This window comes from Lutra lutra, chromosome 6 (genome assembly GCF_902655055.1).
Source record: "Lutra lutra chromosome 6, mLutLut1.2, whole genome shotgun sequence".
NCBI lineage: Eukaryota > Metazoa > Chordata > Mammalia > Carnivora > Mustelidae > Lutra > Lutra lutra.
Window position 1 is genome coordinate 55,359,272 of NC_062283.1, and position 26,307 is coordinate 55,385,578.

Here is a 26,307-nt window from a genome sequence, read left to right on the forward strand (position 1 = left end):
ATCCTATAGATCAGGGTGCACTGAATAAGTTAAGCTAGATTTATCTGAACCCTAAAATAAACACTAATAAAAATGACAAAACCCAGCCAGCTTTTTGGTTACTGTTATTTAGGAAATACTAGTTGAAGTACTTAAACCTTGCATTATCTTCCATATTATTGTCAAGATTAGCATATTAAATGACATTTTATGAATTATCTGAGCCTTATACTGTCTAATGTAGTCATCTTTATCATGATTAATTGGGAAATTCACCCAATTTGTTAACTGTCCTACTTAATACTATAGTCAAAAATAAAACAGCATATTCTAACAAGCCTGAGTTCCAAATAATTGCTAACTTTGTACCATTACTTTGCCGAGCTGAAAAATCATACCTTCAACTAAGGAAGTGAGGAGGGTAACGTTGGCTGCTTTCCGTCTTCCTGCTGGCAAATTCAGGCCAAGCCTATCCAGTTTCTCTCTCAGGCAGCGGCCCCCATTCTTGGATTTTGCTCTGTCCAAAAACAAAATAAAAACTAAGTTTTGAAAGTTCATATTCTGAGGGAAATGATGAGATTTGACCACCAATTCAACATGAGACAGAAGGCCGAAGGGCTGAGGGTTGAGGAGTACGGTGTCAGTACAGTTAGAAGACACGATGCGCCAGAAAACAGTTATCTTACCTTCTCAAAATGCCTCCCAAGAGTGAAGCATTGAGGCATTCCGGTGGTGAGAGGCGTCTCTTCACCTCAGCAATCGTCACCTTGTATTTGGAAGTTGAACTGAGAAGGGACAAACGGCCAGGGACAGAGCAAAACAAGTCTGTGGGGTTCACCACACAGGTGCCACCTTGTGGGGGGAGGGGAAGTATATTACATATTAGTGACAGTGAGAGAAAATAATTGCATGAAAGACAGTTAACATCAAGGCACCCTTGGGATTTGGGAATACACAACAACAATTGTTCTCATATATACATCATCGGGATCATCTCAGAAAGCTGCTCTGAAGATGTCCTTTCAGATAACAATAAAAGTTTTATCTTTCAAATATCATATAGAACATGTTTGTGGGGGTACAGTTTTTTAATTTAAGCAAAAATTATCCTACGTAGTGCTGGCTGGCCCATCAGTGCTAATTTTGACATCATACACACACAAAAAAACATTTCAATTAATTAAAAACCCCAAACTCTATCAGTTGGCCCCACAGAGGGTCTGTATTATTTTTCCATGGCTCTGTATATGTGTGTGCATATCTGTGCAATAGACAAAATGGATGGCTATATTTTATCCATGATTTATTATACAGACCAAAGTTTTGGAATCTCTTTTCCAAATTGCTTGAAAACTGCCATCTCTTTTCCCTCCTCCACCTACCAACTATAGGGACTAGAATCACTCACTTCTCAGGCACCACCAAAAATAATCTGCCCATTGTCATAAACTTTCAACCCATGTGGGTAGATGGTAGGTCACATCTCTCTACCACATGTCAGCCCCCAGGACTGGCACACACAGTCAAATACAGCACAAGAGGAGAACATAATGAGAGCCACGTTAAGTGTTAGTGGCCAATAATATTATTGTTTTGGTTGTTGTTTTCGTTATTACTATTAGGGAACAAAGCAAGATAACTGGTAATAGCAAAATCACCAAAGCAATCTTGCCTTTGGTCTCCGAGCTCCAGAAAGCCCCTAGAGCTTTACTCTCCTCCAAGACAGAAGAGTGCATTCCCTAACCTCAGGCACTGGAAGGAGACTTGAGAACCCAAGATGATAATCCCTGAGAGTTTCCTGCTGCCCAGTCTTCTCATACTGCAAAAATCCTGAGCCAGTGTGATACTACCAACATGGTGGCTACACAGCCCTGGCATTCAAGGCTGCCTCTTCATGTACTGAGCCATCTGAGGGCAGAGCTAATGAGGTTCACTGGCAAGTTCCAATTCAAGGCTTGCTTTCCTAAGCACGCATTTGATTTCTTCAACTATGGGAGATCTTAAGACTCATCTCTACAAAAGGTCAAGTTCTATGAGAGAAAAGTAGCTGGAAGAAGAAAAACAAGCAGGAGAGTGTTGCCCAAAATCCTTTTACTCAAAGGGTGGTTCTCAACTGGCAGCATTGGCATCTCCTGAGAGCTTGATAGACATGTGGAATCCCAGGCCTAACTACAGACCTTCTGAATCAGAATCCGCATTTTAACAAGATCCCCAGGTGGTTCATGGGCACATTAAAGTTTGAGAAGCCCTAGTCTATGGCTCACCACTTGCCTCCCACAAAGCTCCTCCCCTCCTTTACTAAGCTGCTCAGGGAGAATATTGTGTTGCTGGAGTCTCTGGCATTCAGATTTGGGTATGTTCTCTGAGCACAGTGGTTAAGGAACCTGGGAGGATGCTTAAAAAGGTGAAGGGGGGGCGCCTGGGTGGCTCAGTTGGTTGAGCGACTGCCTTCGGCTCAGGTCATGATCCTGGAGTCCCAGGATCGAGTCCCACATCAGGCTCCCAGCTCCACGGGGAGTCTGCTTCTCCCTCTGACCTTCTCCTCGCTCATGCTCTCTCTCACTGTCTCTATCTTCTCTCAAATAAATAAATAAATAATGTTTTTTTAAAAAAAAAAAAAGGTGAAGGGGTCCTGGACCTGGGGGGAAAGAACAGGTTAGTTTTACCCCTCTCTTAAAGTGTTTCTACCCCTGTACTACCTGGAATTCTTCCAGGCTGTCTTAGAGTCATCCAAGTTTCCCCTGAAAGTGCTGCAACTCTTTCTCCTTAAGCATTCTAAGGCTGGCGATCACCCTGAATGACCCCCCAAAACAGAAGAGAGGATACTGAGAACCTTAGAGTAACCAGCCCTCTCCAGACTGGAAGATGAGTCCTGCATGCTTGGCCCATTCCCAATGTTAGTGCTGGTGCCAGGAAACTGACCCTCAGTCTGAAATCTGAGAGGTCCACAATTTCATCTGTCAATTTGAAATCCTTTTCCTGGCATTAAACTTGTGGTCAACATAGTGGAAAACCATGCAAATGCCTGTCTCGGAAGCCCCAAACACGAATTCACCTGCACTTCCCCACTTAACATTGTCACAGAGAATTTTAAAGCTGATCCTCCCCCCCCCCCATCATCATAGTTTTCTCAGATTTGGAGGCCTGGAACTACTATTATCCCTATTCATTGATGCTCTCCCTTTATACCTATAGATGCAAAATGTATTTTACAAAAAACTCGTAAGTGACTTCTCAAAAACTACGATGAACAGGCTATCAGTGAAGCTGGCTTTTAGCATCCTATTGTCAGAATCAGGAGCCTGATAACTTTAGGACTTTGGTCACTGTGGAGTCATCTGAAGTAAAACATATTAAAGAATCATAATATCTATATTCAAAATTCACAGAGCTGTCTTCTGAAAATGGGCTTCCATCCATTGTTATGGAATCATAAGCAAATTTACACTCTTACATAAACCCTCCTCTCTGGTAAAATAGCCAATACACAACTGAGGACACAAGCAGTCTCACCTAATGGGTCTCAAGTAAATTATGAGAGGAATGTTTGTGCATGTGCTACTTTCCCAGTAAGTCAGCAGAAAAGAAGGACACAGCTTTAGACCTTTCCTATATTCACTAATCTATAGTGGGTCAGAAACCTAATTTAGGGAGATACAGAAGATTATAAAAGATCTTTGTTAAAAAAAAAAAAAGAGTCAAATCAGATTTTCTCCAACTGAAAAACTGCCCCCTTTTGGCAAAGTGAGTCCTGTGTGGTGAAAGCTAGCTGCTTCCAGGGAAGTCATTGGATCTGCTCTCTAGCCAAGTGCTACCACCCTGGGCTCTGGGTCTTTCCTGCATCCAGGTTAGGTTTCTGGCTTTCACTCAAATAAGCGTTTATTAGGTAAGTTACACTGGCTGCATATTAAGAGTATGCTTTATGCACACACAAACTGCCTGGAAGATTTATTTTGTATTCAGGATTAGCCATCAACTCTAGAGTCTTTTATTTTTTATGTCACAGCATCTTTAAAGGGAATTTCTGTTGCTTTGATAGTTGGCATTGCTGCAGCCTTGGGGAACTCTCTCGTCCTGGCTAAAGATTTGGCAACTTGTAGAGTTTACAGCAGCTTGGGGAACCTGACATCTTTCTTCCCAGTGGTTTATTTTTGGGGGAGGAAGAAAAGATTAATAGGTCAACATAACCAGATTTTTGTGTTTAGAATGAAGGTCCAAGGAGGGGACCCTGACTAGAGATAGCAAGACGAGATTTCAAAGGAAAGCCATGAGAGTCATCCATGCCAAGGCATTTGCAGTATTCATCCCCAGGGTTACCAGTTCTTCATAGTACCTGTGTTGCAGGTGGGCTCTTATTGAAATTACATAACATTCATTCTAGATCCAGCACTCCAGTTAGAGATGACTCTGGCACCAGAACCAGGCTACTCATGCAGAGCTTTTCTCGAGTACATCTCTTTTCCATCATAGTGCACAGACGTAATACTGCTATGGAGGGCACTATTTTCAAAATTGAAATTTGGACATGGGGCTTCCTATTTCCAGTGATGCTCAAACTCAGATCTGTAGCGATAGAAACAGCATAAGAAGTCAGGGACTATCTACTTAAGGTCATTTGTCTAGAACATGACTATCATAAAACGGATAACTCTGTCATAGCTACGGGGAAAAGTCAGGCAGAGAAACTGTGCAGGGGACAAAACTGGGCACAAAACACACAGAAGCAGATCCTTCAGCTGCCAGACCTTGTTAGATTCCATGAGGCCAAAGAAAAACGGAGTCGGGCTGCGCCCTTCCTGGAGTGGCTGGAGATATCTGGCCCTGTGTTGGCAGGCACAGCCTAGGGAGTGGGAAAAAGACCGGGCTGCAAGTAAGAGGTTGGCCAACTAGTGACCCATGGGACCTCTGATGAATAACTCTGGGCCCTGGTCTGTCCATCTGAAAAATGGGGATCCTCACGCCTGCTCAACTTAATTCCCCAGCTCGTGGGAGGTGCAACGGGAAAGGGACGCACACGTGCTCAGCATCCTGAATAAAGCCCACCCAACTCCACCATCGTGTTGAGCAACTAACACCGCTCTGGGGCGCGAGCTTTGGAGCGCAACAAGATCCCCACCCACCTTTTGCGCGGCTACGGGATAGAAAGACAAGCGTCCACGCCTGAGTGAGCTTTTCCTTTTCTTATCCAGGCAATTAGGGCAGAGGAAACAGCCGCGGCCGTCTCCAAGGAGCTGTGGCTCTCCTGGCACCCCTAAAGCTGCCTGTAAGCCACGCGCCCCCTCTGGGTGCCTTCCTCTCAAAGAACAGAGCTGGTGATGGCTAGAGGCTCTGCGCGCTCTCCAGGTGCGATCAATACTTCCTGGCTGGCTTCCGGGCGCGGGGCTGAAGCGCGCAGCCTCTCCAAAGCCGCAGCGCCGCCCCACTCCCCGTCGCTTCGGTGTTGACATAATTAGACCAAATCTTGAGAGCAAAATAAATGTTCTGTTCGCCTTACAGCCAAACAGATGTTTACAATTCAAATGAAAGAAATACAAACGGCAGGGATTTTTTTCTCCCCTTCTTCATCTCCAGTGATCGCTCGTTTTTTCTGACACATTAAAAATGTGTAAGCGATTATAGGAGTTTCCTGTCCCTGTTTGTTCTGCGGGTGCATTTCTGTGAGGTGCGCCTGTAAACTGGGTTGGGTAGGATCATTCTCCACTGCTTCCTCTCTAGCCCCTCGCCCTGCTCAATCCCAAATCCCTCGGGTAATCTCCTCCCCGCTTCTCCCCACCCCTTCTCAGCAGATACTCATTGTAATCAAACAGCAAAGGGATAGCGGTTTAACTGCAATCAAATAGGCCTCAAATGATGCATCAGCGGCTTACTGCGCTGTTTGAGGGGGGAGAATGTATCCTTCCAGGTATAACTGGATTACGAGGTTTGGACACGCTCCTTCCTGTGCAGATTCCAGGCAGAACAAAAGAAAGGGAGGTCTGCACAGAGAGACACTGGTTTAATGTGGCGGTGGGTGTATAATTGTGTGTGTGTATGTATTAATCCCCATTTCGCAATGCAGGGATTGCTTTGGTTTTGGTGATTTTTACAGCGATAAAGAAAACGGAGAGATGGCAGTGGGTTACGGAAAGGAGCTCCCCCCCCCCACGATTTCCCCCCCCAAAACCATTCCTATAGATCCTTTGGTATATGAATTTTTGTCTTCGTATAAAGGAGATTGAATTCCGAATCTGCAGCATCTGTATTTGGGGACTAACGAGGCAGGAGAGGTGTGTTTCTGGTTCTATTTTCAAAATGGATGAGCTATACAGATGATTTTGGGCAATTCTAGTAAAGAGAGATTCTGGGGGCCCTGACAAAAGAAGAAGAGGAAGGCTTCCCACCCCACTCCAATTGTACTCCTCCTGGAAGTCGCTGAAAGAGCCAGAGGCTCTTCCTCACTCGAGTTCCAAAACTCAGGGCCCTGGCAAAACTGAAAGAGCAGAAGCAGCTCATCTTCCTGCCCAAGCAGGTTGTGGGCAGCCAGCTGTGGGAACTGTAGAAGAGGAGAGCGGTCAGGTCCACCCACCCTCTTATTGGCAGACTGGGCGAGTGCTGCTAAACTCCATTTCACAGAAGCATTTTTTAAAAAATTAAATAAGATCTGACAATGTTTGTACCGCAGCGTAAATGCCTCCTCCTTGGCGTGCCAGTCACCTCTAAGTGATCTGACAAACTCCAGCTCCCTTAAAACGTGCAGAGTTCAGATCATATTAATTCCCCCAAAATGTTTGATTCAAAGTAGTTTGTATTTTGTGTAGCCACGGGCAATCCGGAAAGTGCTCCTGCCTGCCCATAGCCAGGTCCGCTCCCTCTCCGCGTGGCCCAGAGGCTATGGCGGTATTTAAGCTTCTGAAATTAGCCTGGGGCTGCAAGGCAGAGTGATCACAAAGCAAAACAAGGGCGCTTCCCCTCTTCACTTTTTTCATTTTTTTCTTTCTTCCCTTTTTTTTTTTTTTTTTTTGAGTTGCCATTCCGATTTCTCAAAAAAGACCAGGGCCAAAATGTCACTTCCCACCCAAATATGGGAAAGCTGGGTCTTCTCATCTCATCTCCATCTGCATCTGCAGGCCACAGCCCCCTACCCAATCGAACCCCTACCCCTGCCTTTCCAACCTGGATCCATTCATTCTTAGCAACATCATCATCGTTGTCGTCATCATCAACATTGTTCTCCTACTATTAAATTCTCAGAGCGAGAAATGAAAGGGACCAGTGCCTGACAAAGGGAAGGGGGCCATGAGGGAGCCTCAGAAGATTCATGGGGAAAAAAAGAGTGGGTTTTCCTTTCTTTTTTTAATGATTAAAAACACAGACGACTCCTGTAAATAGAAGCCTCATTTCTTCAAGAGATGCCTTTTGAAACCCAGTATCTGAATATTCAACGAAGGCAAAGCTCCACTCTGTACGTACAACATTAATATGATCTCTGCAGAATTTGCTACTCAGAAATATTAACATATCAAAGCCAAAGCCGGAGGCTAGAGAAGCTATCGATACGAGAGCACAGGGTAAAGTAAAGATTATTGGTTCTGATGGTTGGAGTGGCGGAGCTGCGGGCAAAATCACGCACACCATTAAGTGAGAGTGAGCGTGCGGGAGCTGCATCTCAGAGGCAGTGGCAAATATTTTATCTAGGTGGTAATTACCTTGCCGCTGCCCCTCTTCCACGCTTTCTTTGGCTCCTTGGCCTTCATTATAGGCAAAGACAATGTAACTGCCACTTACCGAAGTGAGTCAGAGAAATGGTATTTTGTTCTTTGCAAATAGAGATAGCTAAATTTAAAGAACTGAGTGCCCCCCACCACACACACACACCCTGCAAACCAGGACAGCCTCTCCCTGGTGAACTCATAGGAGGCACTTAGGGATCTTTCTTCTAGAAGAATACTCAGGAGACTTTGGAAGTGAAATCTGTTTTGTTCCTCCCACAATAAATCATAGAAATCATTAGAAATGTAAGTTTATCAGAGAACATAGCAAGGGAGGGAAAATTGGCAAAAAGTTGTGGTTTTCAAGAAATCATGTTTCCTGTGGAGAGTTACCTGTAAACATGGATTAGAAGAGAAACAGGCATTCCTACCTAAACAAAACCGTTACACAATATGGCAGTATGGCAGAGTGCTTAACTTCATACTCTCCTGGTTTTTGATGAACAAAGGTGACTCGAGCTATTTAGATTAAGATTCTGGTGCACTACCATGACAAGAAAGAGAAGGGCCTTCCTCAGCTTTTCTTCAAAAACGGGGAGTCCTGAGATGAGGGGCTGGGCAGGTTCCAACAGGATGTACAAAACCTTTTAAGCAAGACTTCCTTGCTCTCCATTTGTAAATTGTCATGAACATTGATTGTTTCAGAGTAACAGACACACACTTGGTCTCCAGAGCTCAACTGAGTTAATTGGCCTTTCTGTAAGACATGTGGAAATGCAATAAATTCAGCAGCTAAATTCTGAATTCCTTTGCAGGGAGTGGGGGTGGGGGGGTGAGGCCTGGGATTTAGTCAAACAATACAGATAGATGCCCCAAGCTACCACCCCTTTCTCTTTGGAGCTATGCTGTTTTCCTAAAAGATCAATGTTTGGTTTAAAATCACAGGCTCCATGCTGATTTTCAGGTGAAACGAGGTGGCACGAAATTCTGTAAGAGCAATAAAACATCACCCAAGGAAGACCGTTTCTATGGCTCTAATAGGACAGGACCACAGTTCCCATTTTGTGGTTATCCAGGAGCGTAGGCCTTTCTCGGGGGATGCTGAGCGCGTGTCCCCTAAATCTCTCTCCAAAAAACTTCAACTGATTACACAGCCACCTCCCTGCCAGCTCCCGCCCTCGGTCTCAAATAATTCCCACCCTCTGCCAGCTATTGTAAGGTCTGATGCGATTTCCAAGCATTTGAGAAGGTGATCTTGGACTAACTGCGCAACTGAACGCGTCGACCGCAGTAGCGCCAGTCGGGCTCTGGGAGGAGCCGGCTTCGGGCACTAATTGGTGGCGCTGTCCTTCAGCACCACCGACATCTCCGTGCGCCCTGCGTGCTCAGCCCCACCTTTAGCGCGATCGCTGCCACAGACCCAGATCCGCACATCTCACCTGGCCCCTCTTTCACCATGCATATTAATCCCTCCCTCCAATATCATGTGAATTTTATTTCAATTTTTACTAGTCTTGGGCCTATTTCATCTCACTTTAACATGGCTGAATATTAGCCTAACTGACAAGCTTACTATTACTCATTAAAAAAAAAAAAAAAAAATCCTTATGGAACAACACTAGCAGTTTTTTGAAAAATAGTTTCAAATCTCCCTGGAGTAAAACAACGGAGCCTAATAGCTATTTTACATTTAGTGGAAGTTCCAAGTATCCACTATGACAATCCTCAAGTTCCAAAAGAAAAGCAGTCTTTGTTTTTGTTCCTCCTCAATTTAAATGGAATTTCACATTGGACACTGGGTTGTAAAACCTGCACTTTAAACATGAAAGAATCCATTGCTTTCTTTGGAAAAGCACTGGAATCTTTCAATAAGCTTTGAAGAGGATGAACAGGGATTGAAGGACATTTATTTGGTGCCATCAGAAGTGACTCAGTCTTTAGTAGTTCTGTTACTAAAGACAACTGCGGCCCTGGAGCTGGAATTAGTCCTGGTGAATAGGCCACATCTTATTAATTCGTATGAAGTTGGGATAACAGCTGGTCCCCTTGCCTGTGTGCTCCTCGGGTTACTCAGCTTTGCTGGGAAAATAAGCTTCAGAGGCTCTGGGTACAGTTAAGTGGGGAAGCCAGCAAAATCTGCACCGCCTTGAGGCCCTTAAAATGTCATAGTTCAAAACCTTTTGTCAAAATGGAACATCTGAGATGCAGCCCCCTTCAGTGTCTGAGCCAAAATCAACAGCTCTCAGACCCTTGCCTTCCCCCCACCTTCCAATTCCATGGGTAACTCTGGATTCAGATGTTTTCCTCAACAGATGGGAACAAGAAAGCTTTATCCGGTACAGTTAACACCACCTCCTCCTCCCACCTCCCTTAAAGAAAGAAATGTTCTGGACACTTAGAAAAATAAGGGCAGCTACAATATTGGTGTTTCATTAGCCTTCCCCGAAGCCTCAATGAATCTAGCCTTTCATAGAATCCTTCAAAGCCTCAAGCTAACACCATCACCTCAATCACCCAGGCTGTGGCTGGCACATTCAGGACTAAAAGAGACCAGAAATTCTGCTTGAGGATGTGGTGATGGGGAAAGGAGGTGTGACAAGGATTTTTCCCCTTTCTTTTCTTTCTTTCTTTCTTTCTTTCTTTCTTTCTTTCTTTCTTTCTCTTTCTTTCTTCCTTTCTTCTTTTTTTTCTTTTTCTCCCCCTCTAACTTTGATTGTGTCACTGTTCCATGGAGAAGAGCAAATCTCTTCTATCATAGCTCTTTGGGGCACAGTCTGGGTTCAAGCCTCAGTGAAGGAGGGGAGTATGCCTATGTGGGACCAAAGTAATCGACCAAGAGTAATTGTTTTCTTAATCATCAGACAAGGGATCCAATGCTTAAAAACACCACCAGATCTTCAAAGTATCACATGAGAGAAGAATGTTTCATTTTAACATGTCACTTACCTCTTCTTATCACTCCACCTTGACCATTGAGAACAAGTCCACACTGGGCTTCCACGGAGCCCTTAATAAAAGAAAAATAAATAAAAGCACTCAAATAGGTACTAATAGGTATGACCACATGAGTTAAGTCTTTCAATCTGCCCCATTCCTGAACCCCATATCCCTGTAGTAGACATTTAAAAGCAACCACTGAGCTGGAACAAGTTTGGCAGCACACATGATTTTAAGGGGAAAAAAAGTGCCAGAAAAACCACAATCTAAAAGTTGTATAAATCTTAAGGTATGCATTTTGCAGCACCATACAATATTACACTTCAAAGTACCTGAGTGCCTTTCATCTTGGCATGAGGGAATGAGAAGCCCTTTGAGTCCCCATCAAGGTAGATAGCATATATACAGACAGTTTCCACAGCACTTTCTGCGTGGAGCAAATTACACTAAAAGTGTCAAGTCTGGCACTGTGGGTTTCTGGGGAGCTCAGAGGAGCCATTTCAAGTGCAGCCTTCAAGATATCTGATGTTGGTTCTGCTTTACCACAGAAGTAGTAGTATCCTACCCAAAATATGCCTTAGAGAGGAAACACCTTCAGGTTCACTCACTGTAGATCTTGAGGCTCCTAATGGATTGAGGGATCATTTGAGCTGGGAAGAAGGGAAGGGTTTGCTGATTTTTGATAAAGAAAAATAAAAATTTCTCTCTCTGTCTTTTCCCCCTGAGTTGAAATGTGTTAAAGGCTCATTTTCCTTTACAAACAAACGAGGTATTGGACATGAAAGAGGCCTTGAAGGGTGTTAACCTACCCAACAGCCCGTGAAGAGTTAAGTAAATGCGGAGAGAGTCGGTGCATAATAAAAACCCACTTTACAAAACAACCTTTACAGCCCTGGCTCCCTTTTGCTTCCCCATTTTCACCATATTGAGGCAGGCCTGTAAGACCCCCCTTTTCAACCTACTCACGAGCTCTTTCTTATTTTAAATGTTCTGCCTTAAAGTGATTATCAAATCAATATGAAAAAAAAAAAACTTGGAGACTGAGCATAAATTAAAGCGGTGATGGGAAAAGGTGTGACAGTTTCCTTTGTTGGCCATAGCAAATCTTTTTAGGGGACTCAAAGATGGAACTGAAGCCACAAGACTGTTTGCATCTGTTAGGCAGACTTAGACCGCCCTGCAAACCATTGGACTTTCACTTAAAATTCTGTGCAGGGAAAAGTATATTTACATTTGTTGCATTTGAAATGAGGCATATGCTGATGAATGTTTTAAAAAGGAAGAAATAAAAGGAGAGAGACGGGTTTCTCCCACACATCCCCTCCCTATTTCTCTTTTTAAAAGTAGCTATTACATTTTTTCTCTTTCTTTTTTATTCTGCCAACTAAGTCCAAGAGGAGTGCAAGAAAATAACTTACCAGATTTACAACTTGTTTCCTGTATATATATATATATATATATATATATATATATATATATACACACACACACATATAGCATATATATATATACACACATACACAATGATATGTACATATATAGACATGTCTATAGACATAGATACATAAATACATCACATATCATACTCTTCAACTTCTTCTAGGATGTTGGAGTGTTTCTCTCAGTATGAATATTCCCTCAGTATGACCAATAAACTAAAAAACTAAAAAAAGACTATAAATATAAAAAAGACATTAACTGAAGAAAAGGTCTTAAAATATCTGAAATGTAGAAGGTAAAGAGCCTCGAAGCTCTCCAAGGGAGCGAACCACTCTCCCTCCCATTCTCTCGCGCACTGTTAAGATGTTTATTTTCTCAGAAGAAATGAATCTTGGTCTCTACACTTAACAAACTTTTCCCCCTCATAAGTAAAACATGTTGTTTGGTCGGATGACATTGCATAAATGACCAGTTGAATGGCACTAAGTCGAAAATTGGATAAACTACGGTGTTCTTTTGCACGGGATTCGCCCTTTGTTTGGTGCTTGCAAATGTTCTAATCCCCTCTTTTGAAAAATGCCCGGCTTTGTGCCTAGCACAGAAAAAAAATTTGTACAGATACAAAAAAATCAGCAGCAGACGCGGCTATTAAAAGGAGTAAATAGGTTTTAGTTGAGCTAAGCATTGAATGGCAGATTTTTCCCCCCTTGAGACATAAGGAGATCCTTGTGAAAAATGTAAAAATGTTCTGAGCGTATAAAATTATTTTGTGAATATAAATATAGAAAGTCAAGGTTTATGGAACCAAATCTTTTTTCTTGTGTGCCGATCTTGTGCCCACGGCTCTTTGTTGGGACTGTAAGGGCTTTCACTTTAATTTTAAAATGATCCCTTGCTTGGAGGTAAATGAGAGGCAAAGATTTTCCGTGCGCAAAAAGGGATCTCTTACGTCTCCAACTTGTGCTCTTGGAGTATCTCCCCTTTCGTTATGGAACTGTGGAGAGGGTGGCCAGCTTTGTGCGGACTGAAAAAGTAGACACTCAGCTACAGCTGTCCTTTCAGCCAGAAGAAGCTACAAATTAATGTCTTTTCAGTTCTTTTTTGGGATATTTGTGGGTTTATTTGTTTGCAATGTGGTTGTGGCAGTATGTCTGAAAAATTATAAATTCTATTGTTGGCAAAAATGTGCAAAAATACATTAAGAAAAATGTAAGAGAGAGATCATCTGATTGATGGTCTCCACAGTATCTAGATTCCTCCCTCCCTCCCTTCCTTCCTTCCTTCCTCTCTTTTTGCTCTCTCTCTCATCCCTCCTTTCTTTTTCTCATTTCTTCATTCCTTCTTATTTCTTTCCCTCCCCTCATTTATTTCTTAATTTCCTTCTTTTTAAGAAGTTGCATCTTGTGTAAAAGTTAATAACCCGGTGAGAAAAATAAAGTTGTCAATTACCCAACTGAGTGGTGGGATTGGGTCTCCTTAGACTTGGGTTCAACTCCACAGCCTGGTGAAGTGTATTGGGCAGATTCTTTGATTGGTGTGAATTTTGAGACTTTCATTTGCAATTCTTTACTATCCACAGCAATACTAATATTCGGGGAAACTTTTGCTAGAGCCCAACAAAGTCGCAGTACAAACCAGCACCCCCCCCCCCCCACCTCCCAGTCTTAGTAAGTTTCCACAAGCTCTGTCTGGGACAGACACCTGAGACGCCGGCGGGTAGACCCAGCAAAACGCGGAGACTGAAGGTGCGATTGGTCATCATCTTATCGAGTCTTACTCAGAGTCCAGTCGGCTCAACCCAGCCTCCCGGATCTCCTCCGCCCCATCCCCTCAGGGACAGGAATGAGGATTCATAACCGATTTCTGTGCAGACGGACTGAAAGTGGGGGCCCGCAGCTAGCCAGACTCCCGGGCGTCCAGGTGAAATGCCTTGATCCAATGAGAGTGACAGAATGGCGCACGCCTCCTCTAATTGTTTTGATAACTTTCCATAATAAGTGGGGTGTGTGTGTGTGTGTGTGAGAGAGAGAGAGAGAGAGAGAGAGAGAGACAGACAGACAGAGAGAGGAGAAGAGAGGAGAGGAGGGAAGAGGAGAGGAGAGGAGAGAGGAGAGGCGGCTTACAGTTAGAGCTTTAACGGTTCGGGAGGGGGAGGGCAAAGAGGGGAGGGCGCAGACAAATTCGCTGCATGCTTATTTACCTGCAAGTCGTCCGCTCCCGCGGTGGCCAGCCCCAGGCTGGGCCCTGGCAGGAGTCTTTGATCTGGGTGCATTCCATACTGAGAGCCGTGGCTCATGAGAGACAGGTCGTGGCGGCGGTAGGCATCGAGGCAGCCCAGCTCCCGCCTCTGCTCGTCCAGGCAGGACGACTTGAGCGCCCGCGCATTGTGCAGGTTAATAAAGTCGGTGGGCTCCCCGTGGTGGATCTGCTGGTAGTACTGTTGCGAGTGGTGGAGCGAGTTCAGAGAGTAGGCGTCGGGGGTGACGGCCGGGTGGCTGTGCTGAAACTCGTAATGGAAGGACTGGTGGTGGAGCGGGGTGTACTGGTGGTTAGTGGAGAAGTAGGGGGACGCGAACTCGGTGCCGGTGGTGGAGTAAGTTAAAGGAGAGGAGGAGGAATAGGCGACAGTGGAATTGGCTACGGACTCCAGACAGCCAAGCTGCATCAAACGGTAGCTGTTTGATCCGTCGTGACGTATCTGGAAGGAAGAGGGGGAAAAGGGAGAGCAGAAAAACTTGAGGTTTGTCATTTTGCAACCGAGGCACCGCTCTCCCGGAGCCAGGAGCTTTCTCTGGCTCTCCAAGGGGAGCGAGCATGCAGGGCTGGGGCCGAGCCGCAGCCCCGGCTCAGCGCCTTTGCCAGAGAGCCTTTGCGAACTGGGGGTGGGTGGCCTCGTCCTCACAGTCGAGAGGGCGGAAAAAAATCCCCCACCCTATATAGGTGCGGGTGACACACCACACACACATACACACACACACGCGCGCGCACACACACACATACACACACACACACACACACACACACAGCCCCTGCTTAACTTGCCCAGGGAGCTGGGCGCTGAGAGCCAGGTTTACGCCTGACTCCCGGGCGGCGGGGAGCAGAACCCGAGTCCACACGCACGGAACGCTGGCCGGCGCCTCGCCACTGCAACCAGATCCCAACACCGGGATTCCACGGCTGTCCTTGCTGAGCTGTTCCGCCAGAGCTGCTCAAAATCATTATCCATATATTTACAAAATCCAGTCTGTGCAAATCGTTCAACTTGTTCATTTCCTTAACCATTTGGGGCAAGGAATCCGACTCCCCTCTTTCTGCTTCACTTTCCTAGAATAAGCCCTTTCCAAAGGGGTGCGTTGTTCCCCACCCCCCTTGTCCACCTACCGCCCCCCATCAATCTCTTTACTTTGCCTTTCTGAGTATCTTTTTTTCCATCTTTATCTCTTTCTCCTCACCCCCTCCTTCCTTTCTTTATTATTAGGATTATGTTTTCCCCCTCATTATGGCAAATGTTTCTTAACATGGCAGAGAGTTGCCCTTCCTGGCGACAGATGTCATAACGAACTTTCTCCCCTTTCCTTCCTTAACTTCTCCCGAAAGCCAGATTATAATTAAACGTAACGGTCCAATATAGATTAGAGACAGGGAAAGCTGCCACCACCGCAGCCACCGCCGCCGCCGCCACACACACACGCGCGCTCAAAAAAAAAAAAAAAAAAAAAAAGTAATAATACCTCGGCATCGTGGACTAGTCCCGGAAAGGTAGTTGACATGTTGGGTTTCTCCGAAAGCTTACGATGCAATTTCCCTCTCCAAAAAAAGAATCGGGAAAAAAATCCAAACTTCTTGTATTTTCCAATTTTTTTTAAGGAAAAAAAAATGTTCTATAGATAGAGATCTAAATTGTAATGGCTTTGCCCGGATCAGATAGCTCCTTGCCTCGTACCCACTTAAAAACCTGTAGGAACAAAATTTTCCCTCTGCACAAAAGCAGCTCCCTGGAACAGATTTTGTACTTGCTGAGTATTTCTTTGGCTGATGTCGTAGGTCCCTTGGTAATATAGAAGTTTTGAAAATTAAGCATCAGCACTGAGAACTGGGAGGACAATAGGCAGAAGAGATTTATCCCAGGAGACAAGGAATAAATATTGTATCTTCGCCTAATAAGGAACTGGAGGTTCTTTCAACATTTTTATCCATTTTTTCCAACCTTTATCATGCTTTTCTATACCGACTGAGGTGGGGACTCATCTCTACAGAGAGCATTTGCACACATTTTATTGTGAAGATAAAGATCCAGCCCCGATATGTGTATATTAGAGATAGAAATATATATTAATTAAAGCTTCCTTTTACATGACTAAGTGTTCATTCCTATTGGTTCCACTCCCTAGATGCTGAAGACTGCTTTTTCCAACAAGCACCCAAATCAATTTCACCCAGATTGGGGTGTCTGCCCTTACCCAAGTGGAAACAATATTGCTCTTTCCAAATTTACATCGAATTTGGGCTCTTTTCCCTTTTTTGAAAGGCAACACCCTGTGGTAGCTTACACTTTCAGCAGCTTTTAAAATAAATAGCCAAGGTGGACAGCCCCAACTTTTCATCATAAAGAAATGGTGTAACTGGCAATATATTTAAGAAAAATACAAGAGAATAAAGACGTGTGACAAGATTCTACATTTAGGTAAAACGTTGTCTTCCACTCCCCAACCCAGCCCATTTTCCCCCTCTTTTGTGTTTTGCTTTTTCCCTTTCTGAAACAGAGCTGGATTGGGGAGGAGGGTGTAAAACATTTAGCAGTGACACCAGGTATTTGAACACTACTACCCCAAAATAACCCTTAAATGTTTGAAAGTTATATTTTACAAAGAGAGGGCAGAAAGGAGGCAGTGCACACCTATCTCTGTCTCTTTGGTGGATTTCTTGACTTTCAAACAGTATTTGAGCTTTACTTCGTTCAAAATCCAGCTTCCTGCACCAAGTGTTCCAGCACCTGGCGAGGGTAGGGGTGGCTACATGCCGGGAATACTGAGGCTTTAAGGTCCGTTCTCCAACCCTATCCCGTCAGAACTGGCTGGCCCCACAGACTCATCTCAGAGATAGAAGGAGTAATTTAGTCTTAATTGCCATTTCATTTGGTTAGCTTTTAAGTGTTTAAGCTGAGAAGGTGTCTTAATAATAAGCCGCAGGCAAACAGGCATGTGGCTTTTTTTTTTTTTTTTTTTTTAGGTCGGGGTTTGGGAGGGTTTATAAGGATCTGCTCATGCAGGCTAACTGGGGCTGTCACTCAGCGCTCTTTGCTTTATATAAATGGACAAAGGCACACGACAAGAATTGAAATGCACTGTCTGAAATGGAGATCCGTGATACTTCAGTCCTGCACAAGGGTCAGCCCCCAACACTTGCACCCTTTTACAAGGTGCGCAAGCCCCCCCAAAATTCTATATTTTGGTCTAATGAAGTCAGGAGAATGAAAGCCCAGTGAAGATGAAAAGAAAGAATGCCCAACTTAATCTTTAAGCAGGAGGGGTAAGATGAGTGCCCTTGGCACCAGGGGCTGAATCCCAAAATGCTTGCAGCGGAATCTTTTGTTTGTCAGGACTGAGTGAGGCCTCTATATTCCACCCACAGAGGAAATAAATAACCGTCTGTGGGAGCTGGAGCCGGCCCCCTCGACCTACCCCAGGAGCCCCCGCCTCTGCGAAGGTGTAACCCCTCTCACCACCACCAGCCCCCATCCTGGGAGGAGGTAGAACCCGCAGGTTATCTTGGGAATTGCCAGACGCGCTTTTCTAAGTAGATGATGTTGGTCTGAGCTTAAATGGAAAAGGATGGCCCCTTCTCAGACAAGCTGTAAACCCCTCCCCCAACTGCTCTACTGTCAGATACGTCTTCATTGAAGGCGAAGGGACCTTCTTTTCCCGGCTTAGGTCCAGGCAGCAGACGCAAAACCCTCTCCCCTGGGAATGACCAGGAGGCTCAGGACGCGGTGGCCGCCTGCTCTGCCTGGTGTGCCAGCGCGTTTGGCCCATGTGTTTGTCCCCATCCGGGAGAAGATCCACACGCAGCCCCCGCACTGCTGACACTCTTGGTAATGAGCTCTGGCCTGGAGCTGGGTACATCCACAGAATGACCTCTAGCTGTCTTGTCCCTCTAAATCCTTCTGGACATCACGGAAGAACAGGCAATCTGAACTCTCCATTCCACTACTTATCCCCATTTCATTTTCCCGAGTGACTTCTAGATACCAAGACAAAAGGTGTCCAGGGTTCATTTACTGTTTCTCGAACCTTTGTGGAGTTAGAGGAAACTAAAGATCTGGCAGAATGAGAAAAAACAAACTTGTATTTGTATTTAAAGGAAACGAAACTGGGAGGGTGAAGTGTGTCTCTTGGCTTAAGGGTCTACTTTGCCAGGGTCCACATCTGCCTTGAAAAGCTTTCCCCCCACTCCAGTGTCCCAGCTTCCCACACCAGCATCTGAACGGTAGGGAAACTCCATTTGGCCAACTGCTCCCTCTCGCCTCATCCCAACAAAAAGAAAAAAAAAAAAAAAAAAAAAAAAAAAAGCTGTCTGTCCTTGAAAGAAAAGTTGGGGAAATCATCCGCGCCATATGCACATACTGGTCAGCGCTCCCTTCCATCTGCTCTGGGGTTGCTCGGCGCGCCCCTTTTCTAAAGAAACTCATCGAGGCAGGTGTGTGGCTGCGCTTGGTGTGTGTGTGTGTGTGTGTGTGTGTGTGTGTGTGTGTTGCGCGCGCACGCGCGCGCGCGCGCGAGATTTTTTTCTGTCATTCTCCCCGCCCCCCACCATCTCCCCTTCCCATCCAATTAATAGTTTTGAGCAATTAATAAGTGCCATCCTCCTTGACCCAAAGACTGGGCTTTTCAGCAAAGCTAATTCCTCTTTCCATGCTTTGCCCTTTTGCGGGAGAGCGATTGGCCACACATTCTCCAGCGGGCGCTTAATTGAATTAACTGGCCACGGCGAGTTGGAGACATGGTGACAACCGCCTGGGGCTCCCTCTCTGGAGAAACCGGTAGTGAGCATCCTAGCCTGAGCCTAAGCCCCGGCCAGCTACCGCCCACTCGAGAGAGCTCATAAAAGCACAGGAGAACCCCCGCCAGCCTCACGCCCTAGAAGCTGAAGAAGGGTCTCCCGTAGCACCCAGAGCTTCTGTTCTGCCTTCTGATTCCATGCTCCACATCCCAGGAGGGATTGTTCTATTGCAGTCGCTTTAGGAATCTTCAATATATCTATATTATATCTATTATTATTATTGTTATTAATCTGTTATTATATTTTATATATATTAAATCTATCATTACTATCTAGTTAGGGTCCAGAGGTAGAAAAGAGAGGTTATGAACTGTTTCTTACAGTTCAGATGCTGGTGTGGGAAGCTCAGGTCCGTTCCTGAGCTTCTGTGCTGGTATCATACAACTCACCTCAGTTGTCATCCAATCCCAAACATCTCTACTGAAAGAGTCCTCCACCCATTGCATTTTTGAAGTTGGTGAACAATTACCAGCAAACAAGTGTCTATCCTAACTTTATTAAACACGTTTCTCCTTTTTCTCCTCCTCTCCCACCCCCTTCTCCCCCCACCATCCTCTTCTTTCTTTTTCCTACTTGGGATTTTCTTCGCTCCTCCAGACAGATTTTGTGTGTTTTCCTGTTGTCTAAATAGATTTTCCTCACAAAATTGCCCGTATAATGCTAAATAAAATGGAGTAGAGATTGTAATTAATGCAATTATTTGGACACTTTTAACCCAAATTATTTCCTTCGATATATTCATTCATATGAATCAACCAGAGTATCTTCCTTCTCTCTTTTTACTTCTTTCCTTCTTCCCTCCCTCCCTTCCTTCCTTTCTTCCTTACCCTTCCTTCTTTCCTTCCTCTTTAGAGAAAGGTAGAAATGAGACTGAATCCATTAAACTTATGCCATATCAGGGCATGTGTGTACATTATCTAACAATGAAATTTAGTGTCTTCTGCTCCAGTGGGGCATGCAGTTCCATAACCCAGACATGAGTTGAGGAGGTAATTTTCATGATTACAAAACCTGGCTTTGGAAGGATACTAGTATGGGGGAAAGAGCACTGAAGATCCAACACAGTAGGCAGACCTTCCTTCCACAAAGCAAAAACAAGAAGTGTAGATCTGAATATCAGTACCTCTCCTAATCCTTCCAATCCTTTCCTTCCACTTTTTGTTTTGGATGCAGTACAGAGCAGAGGGGCCTTTAGAGAGCCTAAAGAAAGCCAATGACCGCTGTGTCCCATCTTTTTTCTTTTAAAGTAAGTTCTGCACCAAATGTGAGGCTTGAATTCAGGACCAGGAGGTGCCTGCTCTATGGTCTAAGCCAGCCAGGCACCCCTGCTCTGTCCTATCTTAGTGTGTCTGATTCTACTCTCTCTCAGGCACCCTTCCACCTGTTCTTGAGTCCCCTGACCCCTCTTTCCCCCCAGTGCCTCCATCCTGGCTGGATAAGCTTCTGAGCTCAGCCTGGGGTTCCTAGTGCCAAACAGAGGGAGGTCTCAGGGCCCTCTGGGGGAGGGGGGTCCAAGTTTCACAATCTCTCAGGATTTTAATGACAATGGAAAGGTCTTATCCAAGGACTTCCTCTGGTTTGATTCCTCTAAATCTCTCCCAATTACGGATACTGTGGGTAGATAGGTAGGGACGTGGGGGGTGGCGGGGGGGGGGGGGGGACAGTCCTTCAAGTCATTGAAAAGCAAACCGGTTGGTTCCAGGACACAGTATTCCGAACCCTGAATCATTCATTTTTTTCCTCATTAGTAATGAATGCAAGATGGAGAGAGAAGAGTGTTCCAAATACCGGGAAAATTCTGGTCAGAAGCCAAGAAGCTAAAACTTGGCCCAGTTACTTACAAGGGCCAGGATATTTGAAGAGAAAAGGCTTGGGCAGGACGGGCATTCATGTGTAGGCACTCCAGGTGAAACCCCCCACCCCCCACCCCAGCTAAGAACGAATTGCTTGCCTTTCCTACTTCTATTAGCCTAAGCTGATGCTGACCCTGAATGTCTTTTTCCAGTCAGGATGTGATAACTCTTCTGCCTTCTCTTTGTATCTCCCCCTCCCCTCCACTTTCAACAACAGAAGGACCCCTTTGCGTAAAATGTTACCTAATTCCAAACGAGAAAAGGCAGACCATTTAAAAAAAGAGCTTTGGGGTATTTAAGGGAAATTAACATTTCTGACAGACTCTCCAGTCATTTCAGTTTAAGGGTTGTCATTGATTTTTCTAAATTCCTTTTTCTTACTTATTTTTCTTTTTTAAACCTCCTTCCGCACGACCCTACCCCGCCCTCCGCGCTGTTTGTCAAAAGCCTAACGCGGATCTGTATTCCGCTTCAGCCTTGCAGCCGACAGGCAACACGGATTCCATAATCGTACAGAGAAGATGCATTTGCAAGCAATGAAAAAGCCTTGCGAATGTATTAGCCGAAAATTAAATAGAGGAACTCGCGTCTGAAGTCTTCTCTTTGATAACAATGCAAGTTGGAGCCAAGGCCCTCACGCGAGAGGGCAGCCTCCTCGCCCTTCTGCCTCGGCTGCCGAGTGGGACCCAGGAAGGGCACGGGCACGGGCTCGCGCACCCTCTCCGCGCGGCCCGGGCGCCGGGGGAGCGGGTCTAGACAGCCCGGCGGCGTCCTGGGGGGCACTCACCCCTGGCAGCCGCGGGAGCCCGGGAGCGCACGGCGCCCCGGAGGCTCCCTGGCTCTTCAGCTAAGGTCTTGCTCTCTCGGGGTAAACTTGCTCCCTTCCGCGAAGAACTGCGTGAGTTCACAAAGGGCCGCGCTCCGTCCTCCTCCCGCCCCCAGTATTTCAGTGTTTCACCTTACGGGGCGCTGGGGGTGTTTGAGGCTTTCGGGTCCTCCATGGAGCCTTCCTTCGCTAAGTACCTTTGCAAGTATTGACTCATTTGATCCCGAGAACACTCTGGTCCCCACAACGCAAGGAGGGAGGATTTGCATAGTTATTACTTTGTTTTTGTAGAGCAAAGAATAGCAACAAAGTAATACCAGGAGCCAGCATTTATGGAGCACTTGCTGTTTTCAGACTCCTTACAAGCATTAGGTCGGTTAATCCCGACAACAGTCCTCGGAGGTAGGTAGAGTGTGTGCTAATATTAGTCGGAGGTGCGGCAGGATAAGTGCCCCTCCCAGAGGAAACTGAGGCACTTGGCAGTTGCTCAAGATTCTTCCGCCCCCCGCAGGTTAGGCAAGCCTCCAGAAAGTGAGGCTTAAAAGGGTAGGAGTGATCGCCCAGGTGTCCTACTACTACATCTTCTGGCCCGTGCTGTTGAATGGAAACTTTTCCAGAGTTTTCATTTCTTCCTTTGTATCTCTCAGTTCTAGACTCCTGACGGACGGAAACCACCCACCTGGAGGCCCTGTCTAGGTTTCCTTTGTAGTAAGAGATGCGCCACCTTGACACCTTCTGGGGGAAGCCTTTCGGACTCCTGAGGCCTCAAATCTGGCCTCCCTGATCTCACCTCTCTCTTCTCTGGTGGCGACTGTGTGCCGGCCTCCCTGAGCCTGTCCCCTGCCCTGGAGCGCCGGCCTGGTGCCCTAGCCCTGGCAGTCAGTGGCTCTGGCCTGCGGGGAGTGCGGAAGACAGCCTGAGTGAGGACGCCTGGGACAAGCGCAGGGTCCTGCCAGTCTCCCTCAGCACCTGCTCCCAGGCAAGGTGGAGGGTGCCTCTCTGTCGATCCACCGCTAGACACCGGGACCCCTGCCTCACCCGTGCAACCACAGGGCCTGGAGCTTCAACCACGATTCTACCTCAGCCAGTTACTTAATTTTCTCGCCTGTAAAACGGGAAAAAGACTATGAACACTTAGCTTATCAGATCACTATGACGCTCAATTGAATATATAGATCTCTTTGATCAGCCAGGACTGAGGGAAGCTCTTAAGAAATGTTGGGTGTTATTATTTGGAAGGAGGGGGTGTTGTTAAGGAGGTAACCGAAGAGAAACGTTATTAGGGCAAACTAGCTTCCCTAGAGTTAGTCTTTGCAGCCCTTGGACAGATGGCAGCAAAGAAAATCCAGCTGGGGGAGATGTAGGAAGTCATCGGGTCTTAGCCTTTTTGCTCAAGTCACACAGCTAAGCAAGTGACAAGGCCAGGGCTGGGGCTAGAACTTAGAAGCTTGCATCACTTGGTCCAAAGTCTCTCACTCAATATCTAGGGAATGGACAACTTAGTCCTCCTTCCACGAACCCCACGCATTCCTTATCCTTTATGGCTAATTATTTCCAGTATTTGCTCCTGGATTAATGAATATTTTGGTCTTTTAAAACTTTGAGTTTCATTTCTTCCTTTCTTCTTCTCTCTCTTTCTTCCCTTCCCTTCCTCTCTCTCCTTCCCCTCTCCTTCTTTTTCTCTCTACTTCTTTCTTTTCCTCCTTCTCCCCCTGCCCCCAACTTTTGCCTCAGGGCCCTCATACACACGCCCTCCTGGGATTCTGCGCTGGTTTAGTTCCCTTCCATCCAGTGCCCGCAGGTTTCTGCCTCTCTTGGGCATTTTCTCAGTAACATGAGGGCTGAGAGATTGTGTGTGTTTCTCCATTTGTAATACTTCAAGTTCTGGTCACTCTAGTACATATCTCATTGTCTACCTTCTAACTGACCCCTGTTGATGTGTCTGGTGGCTGACCCTAAGCCCCTGCCTCTTCTCCCTGTTAGTAGCCTTGAGGAGCTTTGAGGCAATCAAGGTCTCCAGTTACCTTTTTTTTTAAATCCTTGAAACAGCTTTGTCTTCCTCTTCTGTCAATTACCCCAGCACGCCTCTCAGAGGTCCCGTTTATTTTTCCATTGACCTTTTCTTCCTTATGTACTGGAACAATGCCTTATTATTTTATTTATCTTAATCTCTGGTGCAATCGCCCTTTATTCTTCAACTTGGCTGTGCTAGTGTTTGCCTTTACACTTTCTTGACTTCATTATGTAATCTTGCCGAATCTCCACGCTCTGTGCATGCTGTTTAGACCTCACGTCTGTCTTTTACTTACCCTTGAATAGTTTTGTTTTGAAACTCCTGGTCCATCCATATTTACCTTATTCCTTTGTTTCCTGCTATCTGTCTGCTGCCTGGAATGTTCAGGGACATTGTCCAGAAATGTGTACCTGTTCTGCCTTATTACGTATCTTACCTAACAGGACATACCATTAAATATTTTTTTTTTCCTGCCTTGGCCCTGCCATTTTTGGTCACCTGAGGTAATGTCCCTCCCAAGTCACTTCTGTTCATAGGCATCATATGGGCATTAGACATTTGCTAGGATGAATTTATCTCTTTTGATTTCCCTCCACTTTTGAGCAAGTAGAGGATGGCGAAGGATGCATAGATTCTGCCACTGATTGGCTCTGTGACATCAGGCAAGTCACTTAACCACTCTGCTCCCTTTCATGGATGGTTTATAGTAAATATATATGAATATATATATTTATATATATATATGGCTATATAGATGCAAATCAACTTTTTAATTGGTAATGAACTTTAAAATGATTAGGTAAGATTTATTTCTGCAAATTGCCTTCCTGCTGGTAGGCCAACGCTTCTCATGGGTTTGTATCAATCCTAAAATGATGAAGAGTATTGCTTCTCTTCCATGACCCATCCCTTCCAACACTAAATTCTGGTTTGTCTGTCTTCATTGTTAACATTTCTACTGATTTCCATGTCAGAGTACTGTCTTTTTGCTGTCTAGATTCAGAGGGGACAACTTTGCTCAGGCCTCTTCTTCATTCTGGTGCTATGAAAAGCCTTGAGAGAACTTACAGGCATACTCCCAAATCCTCTCTGTCTCTCAGTGTTCTCTGCCAAGGATGGAGGTAGCAATCCCAGAAACACCCTATCACCCTTGCTGCCCTCTGGTCATCCTCTCACTATTGGTATTTTTTCCTGCTCTCAATCGCTCCCTTTCTCTCTCTTTGTCCTCAGATAAAGCATCTTTAATGAAGAAATCACTGCAGAAAAGAAGATAACCCACTCTAATGATTCTTGGAATCTTGTCCTCTTGGGAGTATCGTGTCCATCTGGCTGGGACAAGGGCATGTCATGGAATGTCCATTTTAAGAAGTTCAGTGAAACGGGGATGGTATGGGTTAATGTAAATCCTCAGATGTAAAAATAACATCTCTCAGGCCCTCCTTTTGGAAAATTAGAGATTAAATCTAGCATTGAGACTTCTCTCTAGTATAAGACACTGGGAACATGTATAGACTGTGATGTATTAAATATGTACCACATATTAGAAATATCAGTAATGAATGGAGACATTCTGATAAATAATACAGTGTAAGGTTCTTTGTATGATTGAACACTATCTACTTCTCATATATTTATGTGCCAGCAGTTAAGGAGAACAGGTTTCTTTCCCTAGTTAAATATATTGAAACAGCATTAGTCTTTGAGGAGTGTGTTCCAATCTGAATGCTAAGATTTAGATGGTGACAAACTAAACACCTGTAGATGCTCTGTGCTGGCACAGCCAGTTTTGACTTAGAGGAGGAAGCTCTTCCATGAATTATCTGGACTCTGGCAGGGGAGGAGGAGTAGCGATGCAGAATGTTAGAGAGACATCATTTTAATGCATTTTTCATTTACAAGGTCATTTACAAGGTGTGTCTCAGGTACAGTTGAAGGCAAAATTCAAAATCCTTGAGATGTAGGAATTGTATATTTTGACAATGTGCTTATTTACCACCATTATGTAGATTTTGGTGGCCAGAATAACCCCAAAAGGTTTTATTTTCAAAGGTCCAGGATTTCAAATTTTTCATGCTAACATCTTTCTCTCCCTTTTCACAATCAAGAAACCAAAGATCACTCCAAAATCTCTGATTTTCTGTAAAACATGGAACCTACTCCTATTTCCACAGAAAAGTAAGACTACTGGCCTCTTAAGAAATAAGTATAGAAAGTTCATCCTGTCCCTTCCCAAGGTGGTATATCTAGCATGAGACAGAGGCTCTTTTTTTTTTTTAAGATTTTATTTATTTATTGGACAGAGAGATCACAAGTAGGCAGAGAGGCAGGCAGAGAGAGAGGAGGAAGCAGGCTCCCTGCTGAGCAGGGAGCCCGATGCGGGGCTCAATCCCAGGACCTTGGGATCATGACCTGAGCCGAAGGCAGAGGCTTTAACCCACTGAGCCACCCAGGCGCCCCGAGACAGAGGCTCTTTAATGATTCTTGCTAGGTTGGGAAGAATGCCCCTTGGGT

At 45.2% G+C, this 26,307-nt stretch overlaps 1 protein-coding gene across 1 annotated transcript in view; it reads right to left on the reverse strand.

Moving 5' to 3' along the window:
- The window catches only part of TFAP2D (transcription factor AP-2 delta), a 56,596-nt gene extending 40,704 nt beyond the window's left edge, over positions 1-15,892 (reverse strand). The window contains exons 1-5 of the mRNA XM_047734221.1: positions 15,776-15,892; positions 14,245-14,742; positions 10,614-10,674; positions 666-831; positions 378-496 (exon numbers count right to left, since the gene is read on the reverse strand). Coding sequence (XP_047590177.1) covers positions 378-496; positions 666-831; positions 10,614-10,674; positions 14,245-14,742; positions 15,776-15,814 — 883 coding nt within the window. The 5' untranslated portion in view covers positions 15,815-15,892. The remainder of the gene's footprint in view (positions 1-377; positions 497-665; positions 832-10,613; positions 10,675-14,244; positions 14,743-15,775) is intronic.
- Between the last annotated feature and the right edge of the window lie 10,415 nt (positions 15,893-26,307).